This window comes from Chiloscyllium plagiosum, unplaced genomic scaffold, assembly GCF_037043375.1.
Source record: "Chiloscyllium plagiosum isolate Xiang-an unplaced genomic scaffold, Cpla_swu_hap1 HiC_scaffold_20, whole genome shotgun sequence".
NCBI classification, from domain to species: Eukaryota; Metazoa; Chordata; class Chondrichthyes; order Orectolobiformes; family Hemiscylliidae; genus Chiloscyllium; species Chiloscyllium plagiosum.
This window is the reverse complement of record NW_028270158.1, coordinates 12,074,494-12,088,728: the sequence shown is the minus strand read 5'-3', so window position 1 is coordinate 12,088,728 and position 14,235 is coordinate 12,074,494. Positions and strand designations below refer to the sequence as shown.

The 14,235-nt window shown below is 44.1% G+C and overlaps 1 protein-coding gene across 6 annotated transcripts in view; it reads right to left on the bottom strand.

Annotated features, from left to right (window-relative positions):
* Nucleotides 1-919: 919 nt before the first annotated feature.
* The window catches only part of LOC122560853 (tektin-3-like), a 79,282-nt gene continuing 65,966 nt past the window's right edge, over nucleotides 920-14,235 (bottom strand). For all 6 annotated transcript variants that reach the window (XM_043712020.2, XM_043712025.2, XM_043712023.2 and 3 more), the window contains exon 8: nucleotides 920-1,337. In XM_043712020.2, the coding sequence (XP_043567955.2) occupies nucleotides 1,034-1,337 (304 nt within the window). In that variant the 3' untranslated portion in view covers nucleotides 920-1,033. The remainder of the gene's footprint in view (nucleotides 1,338-14,235) is intronic.

Sequence of the window (14,235 nt, the reverse complement as noted above, 5' to 3'; positions counted from 1 at the left end):
CCCCAAACTTCCTGTTCCTTGCTATCACAATTAACCACCTTGCTCTCATGCTTCGAAGAGTGTGGTGCTGGAAAAGCACAGCTGGTCAGGCAGCATCCAAGGAGAAGTGATGTTTCATCAGGAAAAGCTTATGCTCAAAAAGTCAATTCTCCTGCTCCTCAGATGCTGCCTGACCGGCTGTGCTTTTCCAGCACCACACTCTTTGACTCGGATTTCCAGCATCTGCAGTCTTCACTTTGTCCCAGCTTGCTCTCATGCTAACATTTCCATCCTCAGCCTCCTCCAATGTCCCAATTTAGCTCAATGTAAGGTGGAGGAACATCCCATTCTCTACTTAGCCATTTCACAGCCTCTGGGATTCAATATGGATTTCCATCACGTCAGATTATGATCTCTGCGTTTCTCTACATTTTCTTACACCCCACCTGACCCACACTTCCCCGACAGTGCCTTGTTAGCTTTAATCTTAGCACAGCAGACTTATTTCCTCCTTGTAACAGCTAACGTTTGCACCTATTACACCCATCACTCCGTCATCTGCATTATGACCACCTTTCTCCTTTGCTATGGGCTCTCTCACAATCTATATCACTTTCCTCTCCTTCCCCTCTGTCTACAACATTTAAAAAATGTCATTTTCCAGCTCCTTTCAGTTCTGAAGAAGAGTCATATTGGGCCGTAACTCTGTTTCTCTCTTCACAGATGCTGCCATTTAATTTCCAGCACCCTTAGCATTTTGCTTTTATTAAAATTAAGCTTCTTTGTAGGCTAAGTGTTGAGGTGTTCATTCAGGTGGTTGTCTTGAAGCATTATAAATTTACAATAAGAGGAAAATATCGAATGAAGTTCACGCAGCGACAAGTCAGAGAAAGGTGGACTCATAAATGTGGCAAACACACAGAGGACGAGAACATTACTGTTAAACCACCAATTTTCTTTATTTTATGTTTCCACAATATTTGAGCATTGTTTTCCAAAACAGAACAAAGCATGCATTTATCTGAAGCCTGGGGCTCCATTGGTTTTCATTCATTTATGTTACTTTTTTTTTATTTTTGCAGCCACAGTTGCAAGGCTTCTTCTCAGGGGCTGGGGGAGCACAGTAAGTGCCCATGTTCAGCTGAGTGCAACCGATCAAGCGTGGGGTGTTGGGAAGGGTTCTACGCATCCCCATGCATTTCTCCTGATCAATGAAGAGGGAGTTGGCTTTCACACTGATGTCATATTCCAGCACGGACTTGGTTTGGACCAGGAGTTGCAAAGCATTCTGTGCCTCTTGCAGACGTTGTTTCAATGTCTGTATGGTCGCATCGATGGTGTACACTTCACAGACCAACCTGCACAGAGAAAAGGATCACTTTTCAAAATGCGCACGCGCAGGACCATTTAAGGAGACAGCCTCACTCTTTTTTTCCCACGGGAGGGAGGTAAAGATCTAAGTTCCATCTTGTATTGGAAGAAATGATAAATTTAGTGCTCATCCTCTTCCTGAGGAATAAAGGATGTGCATTCATATAGCACCTTTCCCAACCCTAGGACATACCAGGGCAGCCAATCAAGGCTCTTTTGAAGTTTATTCATTGCTGTAGGAAACCTGCCTGAAAGACCATGCAAACACCAAATGTGATATTAGCTCATCTGTTCATGGGAGAGGGGTAAATATTGGTTCAGACACTGGGGAAACACCCCTTTTCTTATTTAAAGTTGCTCTTTGGGAGCTTTTACAGTCACTCTTAGGGCAGATGAAGCATTGGTTCACCATCTCCTCTGAAATATGGCATCTCTAAAACATATATCCGTCGGGGTTAGATCCAAGTGCCAGCCAAGATTCTATGTACAAGTTGCTGGTGTGGGGCTTGAACCCACAATATTCTGACTCAGGGCCTAAGTGGTTCCACCGAGCTTTATTAAAAAGAACCTTCTGTCAGAGACAGGGCCTCCATTCTCTTACTCATGTGATCATTTGATTGCAGCTCCCTATGGGTGCACAACAGCACTGAATTTATCTTATTCAGCATTCGCTATCATTGGCAAAATCCAGTTAAGTGTCAGCATGTATAATACATCGCCTGTGTGTGTGTGTATCATACAAATACATATCTTAGATATCAGTGTAACTGCACCTTTGTTTCTACTGCATCAGTAATTTGGTCATTAGACTCTGACATCAGAAGGGAGTATTTAGCAAAGCTTTCCTGTGTTAACATATTCTCAATATAAATAACATAATTTGCAGGGTGACAACATAATGAGCAACATTGATGTTGTTTCCAAACAACAAATGATGTCAAAAATCAAACCTCAGCACACTGAAACATGTTTCATTGCATCCCTCCTACTGTGCAAATGTTCCGAACAGTGAATAAACTAATTCCAAACTGAATATTCACAGCTGGCTGATCGTGGCTAACACCTTGAGTCTGAAATGTGAGTCAGTGAGGTTCTAAAGTTTAGTCAAGAGTGTGTTTCTAGAGTTTGAGTTGATTTGCTATGGGGAAAATAAATAAATTGACTTTCCTCATAGGCCACTGTTGGAATATTGTGTGCAATTCTGGTCTCCTTCCTGTCGGAAAGATGTTATGAAACTTGAAAGGGTTCAGAAAAGATTTACAAGGATGTTGCCAGGGTTGGAGGATTTGAGCTACAGGGAGTGGCTGAACAGGCTGGGGCTGTTTTCCCTGGAGCGTCGGAAGCTGAGGGGTGACCTTATAGAGTTTTACAAAATTATGAGGGATATGGATAGGATAAATAGACAAAGTATTTTCCCTGGGGTTGGGGAGTCCAGAACTAGCGGCTTTTGGGTGAGAGAGGCAATTTTTTCACACAGAGGGTGGTACTTGTATGGAATGAGCTGCCAGAGGAAGTGGTGGAGACTGGTACAATTGCAACATTTAAGAGGCATTTGGATGGGTATATGAATAGGAAGGGTTTGGAGGAATATGGGCCGGATGCTGGCAGGTGAAACTAGATTGGGTTGGGATATCTGGTCAGCATGGATGGGTTGGACCGAAGGGTCTGTTTCCATGTTGTACATCTCTATGACTCTATAACTCTAAATGCTTTTAGAAGCATTTGGTTTCTGTACGAAAAGAAAGCATGTGCTCATAAGAATTGGAGTTTTTTTGAGATTGGCAATAGACATGACTGCTTCCCAAAGTCCCTCGGTGCATGAATCACAAAAAATTGGTCTGCAGGTGCAGCAGGTAATTCAGAAAGAAGATGGAATATTGTCCTTCATTGCTAGATGGATGGAATTTAAAACCAGGAAGGTTATGCTACAACTGTGTGGGGTGCTGGTGAGGCCACACCTGGAGTACTGTGTGTAGTTTTGGTACCTTTACTTGAGAAAAGTACTGGAGGGGTTGCAGAGGAGGTTCACTAGGTTGATTCTGGAGTTGAGGGGGTTGGCTTATGTGGAGAGATTGAGTAGACTAGGACTATACTCATTTAAATTTAGAAGAATGAGGGGAGATCTTATCGAAAAATATAAAATTATGAAGGGAATAGATAAGATAGAAGCAGGGAGTTTGTTTCCACTGGCAGGTGAAACTAGAAGTAGGGGGCATAGCCTCAAAACAAGAGGGAGCAGATTTAGGTCTGAGTTGAGGAGGAACATCTTCACCCAAAGAGTTGTAAATCTGTGGAATTCCTTGCTCAGTGAAGCAGTTGAGACTACCTCATTGAGTGGTTTTAAGGTGAAGATAGATATATTTTTGAACAGTAAAGAAATTAAGGGTTATGCTGAGCAGATGGGTTAGAAGAGTTGAGTCCATGATAAAGATCAGCCATGACTTTATTGAATGGTGGAGCAGGCTGGAGGGATAAGATGGCCTACTCCTGCTCCGAGTTCTTATGTTCTTACATTCTTGTCCTGCTGGGGAGACTCCTAGTCTACTACTTCAATGTCATTAGGAGACTGACAAATCTCCAAGAGAAAGTGTATGATTTTAATTCATTTCTGAGATGTGGGCGTCGCTGGCTGGGCCAGCATTTTGTTAGGAGAAAGTGAGGACAGCAGATGCTGGAGATCAGAGTTGAAAAATGTGTTGCTGGAAAAGCGCAGCAGGTCAGGCAGCATCCAAGAAGCAGGAGAATCGACGTTTCGGACATAAGCCCTTCTTCAGAAATGAGGAAGGTGTGCCAAGCAGGCTAAGATAAAAGGTAGGGAGGAGGGACTTGGGGGAGGGGCATTGGGAATGCGATAGGTGGAAGGAGGTTAAGGTGAGGGTGATAGGCCGGAGAGGGGGTGGGGGTGGAGAGGTCGGGAAGAAGATTGCAGGTCATGAAGGCAGTGCTGAGTCCGAGGGTTGGGACTGAGATATGGTAGGGGGAGGGGAAATGAGGAAGCTGGAGAAATCTGCATTCATCCCTTGTAGTTGGAGGGTTCTTAGGCGGAAGATGAGGCGCTCTTCCTCCAGGCGTCGAGTTGCCATGGTCTGGCGATGGAGGAGGCCAAGGACCTGCATGTCCTTGGCGGAGTGGGAGGGGGAGTTAAAGTGTTCCACCAGGGGGCGGTTGGGTTGGTTGGTGCGGGTGTCCCAGAGGTGTTCTCTGAAACGCCCCACAAGTAGGTGGCCTGTCTCCCCAATGTAGAGGAGGCCACATCGGGTGCAGCAGATGCAGTAAATGATGTGTGTGGAGGTGCAGGTGAATTTGTGATGGATATGGAAGGATCCCTTGGGGCCTTGGAGGGAAGTGAGGGGGGAGGTGTGGGCACAGGTTTTGCATTTCTTGTGGTTGCAGGGGAAGGTGCTGGGAGTGGAGGTTGGGTTGGTGGGGGGTGTGGACCTGACGAGGGAGTCGTGGAGGGAGTGGTCTTTCTGGAACGCTGATAGGGGAGGGGAGGGAAATATATCCTTGGTGGTGGGATCTGTCTGGAGGTGGCAGAAATGACGAAGGATGATACGATGTATGTGGAGGTTGGTGGGGTGGTAGGTGAGGACCAGTGGGGTTCTGTCCTGGTGGCGATTGGAGGGGCAGGGTTCAAGGGCGGAGAAGCGGGAAGTGGAGGAGATGTGGTGGAGAGCATTGTCAACCACGTTTGCGGTCTTTGAAGAAGGAGGCCATCTGGGTTGTTCGATATTGGAATTGGTCCTCCTGGGAGCAGATGCGGCGGAGGCGAAGGAATTGGGAATATGGGACGGCGTTTTTACAGGGGGCAGGGTGGGAGGAGGTGTAATCTAGGTAGCTGTGGGAGTCGGTCGATTTATAGTAAATGTCCATGTTGAGTCGGTCGCTCGAGATAGAAATGGAGAAGTCTAGAAAGGGGAGGGAGGAGTCTGAGATGGTCCAGGTAAATTTGAGGTCGGGGTGGAAGGTGTTAGTAAAGTGGATGAACTCTTCAACCTCCTCGTGGGAGCACGAGGTAGCGCCGATACAGTCATCAATGTGACGGAGGAACTATTATGTACTATTATCTTATGTTCACTATTACTGTCCATCTTTGGTTCTAGGCTTAAAATATCACTTTAAAATAAAGATTGAAATGTCCAGCAGATTGTTAAAGATCTTAATAAAGAACAAAATAACTTTGTACTTGGTTGTAACTCTTCATCAATATTCAGTCTCAAAGTTTTATTTGATGCTGTAGACTTTCTGTTCTTCCTTCTGAAGCTGCTTGGAATTAAAAGTTCTTCTTTGGAAATATTTTGACGTTGTTAATATCCTGTTTCTCATGTACTGGTCTTGTTTTCTTTGGAATAGAGGACACTGAGGGGAGACTTAATTGAAGTGTATAAGATTATGAGAGGTCTAGATAAGATGATTGAAAGGACTTGCTTCCTGCAGCAGAAACGTCAATAACAAGGGTGTATACGTTTAAATTAACTGATAGGAGGATTACAGCAGATAATGTTTTTCATTATCACCCAGTTTCTGGCAAGGGTCTAGATCTCAAAGTCTAAAATGAGGATAGTGATAGAAATCCTCACTGACTTTAGAAAATACTTGGATAGATCCTTGAATTGCCTTAACCTGAAGAGCTACAAACTAAGAAGAGTTGGAAAAGATGAAGGGGGTTTGCTAGTTGGGCAGTTGGTGGACGACTGGTTTGGGGTGCAGAGTGATACCAACAATGTGGGTTCAATCCCTGCACCGGCTGGTATTGTGGCAGATTGTCCTTCTCCCCCTCACCAGAGGTGCAGTGACATAAGGTTAAATCACCACCAGTAGTCTCTCTCTTTCTAATGAGAGAGCAGCCTACAGTCTGGTAGGCCCATGGCATATTCCCTTTTGTGGGAGTTGATCAGCTCAGTTGGCTGGACAGCTGGATTATGAGGCACAGAAATGCTAACAGCATGGGTTCAATTCCTGAGATTACCATGAGCAACTCTTTTTTTTTCTCAAGCAAGGGGCATAGGTTTGGTGGCAAGCTAACAGGAGGATTCGCCCACAGGGTGGTGAGTGTCTGGAAGTCACTGCCTGAAAGTGTGACTGTGTCAAGAGACCTTTGTAACATCTAAGCAATATTTACTGATTCTCTTGTGTTGCTAAAGTCACTCGCTCATGGGCCATGATTATAAAATGGATGAGTATCATCAGAACTGTGTTGATATGATGGGCCAAAGTGCCGCCTGATCTGCTATAAACATCTATGAGTCTATAATCCACATGAAGTATTTCCACTGAAAGGATTTAATCCTCCAGCACAATACTTAAGAAATCTCTGTGGCCATTTTTATTCCATGTTCAAAAATAGTATTTGCATTCAGAATGACTTTAGTCTGTAGGATCTCACTAAAGGCCATAAAACCCATGGTATGGATGGGAGGGGTGAGTCTGGGCAACTGCAGATCTTCTGCCGACCTTTTGCCCATCACCTTCATCCCACCCCTGAAATCAGAAGAGGGGTTATTTGAATGTGAGGGTCAATACCATCTTTGGTAACATGAGTGAAAAACAAATTGTTTTAGAGTCCTGTGTTTCTTCCTTCATCCGGTTTCATCAATTCAATCAATTAAACCCATCGCTGGAATCATTTCTGTTGAATCTTGAATACCAACTACCTTCTCCTTAGCCCTAAGATTCTATCACTAAAGAAGTGTCCCAACCACGCACTCATCCCAACATTCTCCCCCCATTGGTCCCAACAATTTCAGGATTAAATGGTGGTAAGTTCACAATTCAGGAACATGGATAATATTCCTGGACTCTACACTTCAACAACTTCTGAATTCAGTGGTATTGCAAATTGCCTCCCTACTCCCCCTTGGGTATTCTCCGCTGCCATTGAAAGGGTTGAGCACATCTGGTGTTTAAGTCATGCAAATTTGAGCTCTGATGGACTTACAGTCTGGCACCTTGTTTTTACATTAAGATGGCTTTCAACCATTTGAGAAAGTCACGATTTTGTTGAGTAGCCACAATCAACTGTGTAGTTGCCACAGGCCAACATTCTCTAATCTTTCTGATCCTCTTTGTTAGTTCAAGAAAGAAAAAAAACTTTGGAGGAATGACAGCAAAGGTCCCTGGGGATGAGGTGGGGGAGGGAAGTGCTGTCCAATGATAGGAGGCTGAATAAATTGGCTCCACATTCTCTGGTGTTCAGAACACTGAGAAGTGATCTCATGGAAAGATATAAGATTCTGAAAGGATTATTTCCCTTGACTAGAGAGTCTGGAACAATGGGGCACTATCTTAGAATAAGGGGTGATCACTAGGTGATCAGTAGGGGAGGTGATAGACTAGTGGTATTATCGCTGGACTCTTAATCCAGAAAGGAGAAAGTGAGGACTCCAGATGCTGGGGATCAGAGTCAAAGAGTGTGACGCTGGAAAAGCACAGCTGGTCAGGCAGCATCCGAGGAGCAGGAGAATCCATGTTTCAGGCATAAGCCCTTCATCAGGAATCAGCTTCTCCTGCTCCTCAGATGCTGCCTGACCGGCAGTGCTTCTCCAGCACCACACTCTTTGACTCTTAATCCAGATACCTAGGTAATATCCTGTGGATCTGGGTTGAAATCCTGTCATGGTGAAATTTGAATTCAATCAAATAAAAAAATCTGGAATTAAGAGTCTCATGATGACCATGAATCCACTGTCAATTGTGGAGAAAACCCATTTGGTTCACTAATGTCCTTTAGGGAAGGAAACTGCTAAGCATACCTGGTCTGGCCTATGTGTGACTCCAGACCAACAGAAATGTGATTGAGTCTTAACTACCCAACGAGGGATGGCCAATAAATGGTGGCCTAACCAGTGATTCTCACATCCCGTGAATGAAATTTTTAAAATGAGGAGAAATTTCTTCACTTAAATGGTTATAATTCTCAGGGAGTCGTGAACACTGCAACATGAAATATATTTGGGCTTGAGGAATCAAAGGGAGTGGGTAAGCAATGGAGTTGAATCCATAAATCAGCCATGATAGGATTGATTTACGGAGCAGGCTCAATTGTTTACTCTTGCTCCTATTTCTTATCTTCATCCACATATCTGGAAAATGGGAGATTTGCTGACATCCCTTTCTAATCTTTGAGAGCCGGACAAAATCTTCAAGGTTAGTTAGGGCATTGGGGCCCTTAGCACAACATTTTCAATGATATCTCATGTAGGTCAACCCCATTAGATGATCAATCAGTCCCTGAGGAAGACATACCTGGACTCAAGGGGTCATTATGAAGGTCACTTCTACAAAATCAAATTTACTGCATTTGAACACAGCAGTTCAATGGGCTGAATGGCCTACTCCTGTTACTATGAAGTGTCGGGTGGCATGGTGGCTTACAGTGCCAGGGACCCATATTCGATTCCAACCTCAGGCAACTGTCCACGTGGAGTTTGCACATTCTCCCCATCTTTGCGTCGGTTTCCTCTGGGTGCTCTGGTTTCCTCCCACAGTCCAAAGATGTGCAGGTTGGGTGAACTGGCCGTGCTAAATTGCCCATAATGTTCAGGGATATGTAGGTTAGGTGCATTAGTTAGGGGTAAATATATGGTAGGGGAAAAGGTCTGGGTGCTTTACTCATCAGAGGGTTGGTGTGGACTTGTTGGACTGAGGGGTCTGTTTCCACAATGTAGGGATTCTAATCCAAAAACACTATGGGGATTGCTGTTTTCCATTCAGGGCATTTGTGGTTTAGTTCCACAATTCACTCAATACTTTATCTCCCTGGAGACAATTTTTTATGCATTTGTGACTCACTGATTCCCCTTGTTGCAGCAGTGACAGCAAAGCAAGTATCAAATGTTGGGCGTTTCAGTTTGAAATATGGCTAAAACGGAAGGATTATCATCACACAGTGTTGCCTGAGACACCTCAAAAGACTCCCTCCTCCCACTTTGGTCTATTGTTGACAGTTCATGTTCACAAAGATAAAGATTGTGAGTTGTTGAGTCCTTGCCAAAATTACAATCCAGGGTCTTGAAACATACAGCATTCAAAACTGATTGCTCATTGCAATGTCATCCCTATGGAATGTGTAATCCATGTGTCATAGCCATTTCTATATTACTCTTCTCTGTCACTCCCAATTTTAATCAGCTTCTTCTTGTAGCTCATTCTAATCCAGACTGTTGTGGTACAGCCAAATCTAGTCTACCCATGCTGTCGAATCATTTAGTGTAATGATGTAACAGCAAGTTCTATCGAGCCTCCCACAGTCTATTCTACATCCGATCAATCATGCAATTCTCATGATCACCTATCAAATCTAACATCTAGTCCAGCCCTCAGGTTTTACAGGTAATTCTGGTCTAGCCTTATGGTGGTTGAACCATTTCAAATGCTCATGAACCTGACTCTATCTAGTTAGGTGAGGCTCCAATAGAAACAGTGCAGGGAATTACAGAACAAACTTCTTCATTTCCAAATACATGTAAAATGACTGGACAATGATAATATGAAATTAGATTAGATTAGATTACTTACAGTGTGGAAACAGGCCCTTCAGCCCAACCTGTCCACGCCGACCCGCCGAAGCGCAACCCACCCATACCCCTACATTTACCCCTTCTTACCTAACACTACAGGCAATTTAGCATGGCCAATTCACCTGACCTGCACATCTTTTGGACTGTGGGAGGAAACCGGAGCACCCGGAGGAAACCCACGCAGACACGGGGAGAATGTGCAAACTCCACACAGTCCGTCGCCTGAGTCAGGAATTGAACCTGGGTCTCTGGCGCTGTGAGGCAACAGTGCTAACCACTGTGCCACCGTGCCGCCCACTGCCACCGTGCCGCCCACTGCCATATATTCAAGTTTCCTTCCTAAAAAAAAGTCTGTACTGAATATTGGTAGTCTTCTGGCTTTTTATTGCTGGCTGGGACTAGATTAGGTCAAGCAGCATCCGAGGAGCAGGAAAATCGACGTTTCGGGCATAAGCATTTCAGGAATTCCTGATAAAGGGCTTATGCCTGTAACGTCGGCTCTCCTGCTCCTCAGATGCTGCCTGACCTGCTATGCTTTTCCAGTGCCACACTCTCAGCATCTGAAGTCCTCACTTTTTCCTGGGCCTAGATTAGGAGGGATGATGATAGTGTCACTGGATTAGACCATAAGACATAGGAGCGGAAGTAAGGCCATTCGGCCCATCGAGTCCACTCCGCCATTCAATTATGGCTGATGGGCATTTCAACTCCACTTACCCGCATTCTCCCCGTAGCCCTTAATCAAGAATTTATCAATTTCTGCCTTGAAGACATTTAGCGTGCCAGCCTCCACTGCACTCTGTGGCAATGAATTCCACAGGCCCACCACTCTCTGGCTGAAGAAATGTCTCCGCATTTCTGTTCTGAATTTACCCCCTCTAATTCTAAGGCTGTGTCCACGGGTCCTAGTCTCCTTGCGTAACGGAAACAATTTCCCAGCGTCCACCCTCTCCAAGCCATGTATTATCTTGTAAGTTTCTATTAGATCTCCCCTTAATCTTCTAAACTCCAATGAATACAATCCCAGGATCCTCAGCCGTTCCTCGTATGTTAGACCTACCACTCCAGGGATTATCCTTGTGAATCTCCGCTGGACATGCTCCAGTGCCAGTATGTCCTTCCTGAGGTGTGGGGACCAAAACTGGACACAGTACTCCAAATGGGGCCTAACCAGAGCTTTATAAAGTCTCAGTAGCACAACAGTGCTTTTATATGCCAACCCTCTTGAGATAATTGACAACATTGCATTCGCTTTCTTAATCACGGACTCAACCTGCATGTTTACCTTTAGAGAATCCTCAACTAGCACTCCCAGATCCCTCTGTACTTTGGCTTTACAAATATTCTCACCATTTAGAAAGTAATCCATGCTTCTATTCTTTTTTCCAAAGTGCAAGACCTCGCATTTGCTCACATTGAATTCCATCAGCCATTTCCTGGACCACTCCTCCAAACTGTCTAGATCCTTCTGCAGCCTCACCACTTCCTCAGTACTACCTGCCTGTCTACCTAACTTTGTATCATCGGCAAACTTCGCTAGAATGCCCCCAATCCCTTCATCCAGATCATTAATATATAATGTGAACAGCTGCGGCCCCAACACTGAACCCTGCGGGACACCGCTTGTCACCGGCTGCCATTCCGAAAAAGAACCTTTTATCCCAACACTCTGCCTTCTGTCAGACAGCCAATCCTCAATCCATACCAGTAGCTCACCTCGAACACCATGGGCCCTCACCTTGCTCAGCAGCCTCCCGTGTGGCACCTTATCAAAGGCCTTTTGGAAGTCTAGGTAGACCACATCCACTGGGTTTCCCCGGTCTAACCTACTTGTCACCTCTTCAAAGAACTCAGGCACGACCTCCCCTTACTAAATCCATGTTGACTTGTTCTAATCCAACCCTGCTCTTCCAAGAATTTAGAAACCTCATCCTTAATGATGGATTCTAGAATTTTACCAACAACCGAGGTTAGGCTAATTGGCCTATAATTTTCCATCTTTTGCCTTGATCCTTTCTTGAACAAGGGGGTTACAACAGCGATCTTCCAATCATCCGGGACTTTCCCTGACTCCAGTGACTTTTGAAAGATCTCAACCAATGCCTCCGCTATTTCCTCAGCCACCTCCCTCAGAACTCTAGGATGTAACCCATCAGGGCCAGGAGATTTATCAATTTTAAGACCTTTTAGCTTTTCTAGCACTTTCTCTTTTGTAATGGCAACCATACTCAACTCAGCCCCCTGACTTCCTTTAATTGTTGGGATATTACTCATGTCTTCCACTGTGAAGACTGACGCAAAGTACTTATTAAGTTCTCCTGCTATTTCCTTATCTCCCATCACTAGGCTTCCAGCATCAGTTTGAAGTGGCCCAATGTCTACTCTTGCCTGTCATTTGTTTCTTATGTGTTGAAAGAAACTTTTACTATCATTTCTAATATTACTGGCTAGCCTACCTTCATATTTGATCCTCTCCTTCCTTATTTCTCTCTTTGTTATCCTCTGTTTGTTTTTGTAGCCTTCCCAATCTTCTAATTTCTCAGTGCTCTTAGCCACTTTATAGGCTCTCTCTTTTTCTTTGGTAGATTTCCTGACTTCCTTTGTCAGCCATGGCTGTCTAATCCCTCCCCGGATAATCTTTCTCTTCTTGGGGATGAACCTCTGTACTGTGTCCTCAATTTTACCCACAAACTCCTGCCATTTTTGCTCTCTTGGATTAATAAGCCAAGAAGTCCAGGCTAATTCCCCGAAGGCATGGGTTCAGATCCCACTGTGGCAACTGGTGCAATTTGAATTCAATTGATAAATCTGTCAATTAAAGCTAAACTCAGTGAATGTGACTGCAAAAGCACCCTTCAATGTCGTACAGTGGAGGAAATTTGCTGTCCTTACCCAATCCATCTACATGTGACTCCACACAACAGCCAAACTCTTAATTGCCCTCTGAAATGGCCCAGCAAGTCAAATAATTCAATGGCAATTAGGGATGGACAAATGCTGGCCTTGCCAGTGATATCCACATCGATATGGTAAAGAATAAAGAAAAAGATAGGGTTGGTACTTGTTAGTTTGTCACACACGTTAATGTCACTTCAAAGAGGCAGATGAATCACATCTGTCTCGATGGACATGAGTTAATTGCCACATACATTTAGGTGACAGGTAATATTGATGACATGATTCCAACAGAATGAACTGTCTGTCCAATTAAAGGCTCCTGTAAACAGGACCTTTCACAATTTGATTTTGAAATAGAACACTTCACTCAGAAATGAAAAAAATGCATCATTTAAGGCAACTTTTTGTTGCTTTCAGGGGAGCTACATTCTTATCTGGAATTGGGCACCAGAGATATGAGGAGGATGTGCATAACTGGTAATTGGTAGCTAGCTATAGCTTTCCCATAGAGATCAAAACGCGAAGGGTATAATTGTACAACAGCTGTGACCAAGACATAAAAGGACAGGTTTTTTTTTTATCCTGTTGTGTAAACATTAAAACGAAGAAAATATTTACCTCCAGGATCAGTAGGTTTTTAAAGGCTATTTGGGATTAAAATGGCATTTTATAGATAATTTTAATCACCTTCAAAAGCCTTCAGAAATGAGATAATGAGAATCCAGAGAAAATATATTCCTGTTAGGGTGAAAGGAAAGGCTGGTAGGTATAGGGAATGCTGGATGACTAAAGAAATTGAGGGTTTGGTTAAGAAAAAGAAGAAAGCATATGTCAGGTGTAGACAGGATAGATCGAATGAATCCTCAGAAGAGTATGAAGGAAGTAGGAGTATACTTAAGAGGGAAATCAGGAGGGCAAAAAAGGGACATGAGATAGCTTTAGCAAATAGAATTAAGGAGAATCCAAAGGGTTTTTACAAATACATTAAGGACAAAAGGGTAACTAAGGAGCGAAAAGGGCCCCTCAAAGATCAGCAAGGTGGCCTTTGTGGAGCCGCAGAAATTGGTGGAGATACTAAATGAGTTGACATAAGTAGGGAAGATGTGTTGGGTAGGCTAGAGGTTATTAAGGTGGACAAATTCCCAGGACTGGATGGGATCTATCCCAGTTGCTTAGAGAGGTGAGAGAGGAAATAGCTGGAGTCCTGACAGATATTTTTGTGGCATCCTTAAACACAGGTGAGGTGCTGGAGGACTGGAAGGTTGCTCATGTTGTCCCCCTGTACAAGAAGGGTAATAGGATATTCCAAGTGACTACAGACCAGTTAGCCTGATGTCAGTGGTGGGAAAGTTGCTGGAGAGTGTACTGAGGGATAGGATCTATTTATATTTAGAAAAGAACGGGCTTATCAGTGATAGGCAACATGGTTTTGTGCGGGGGAGATCATGCCTTACCAATTAATAGAGTT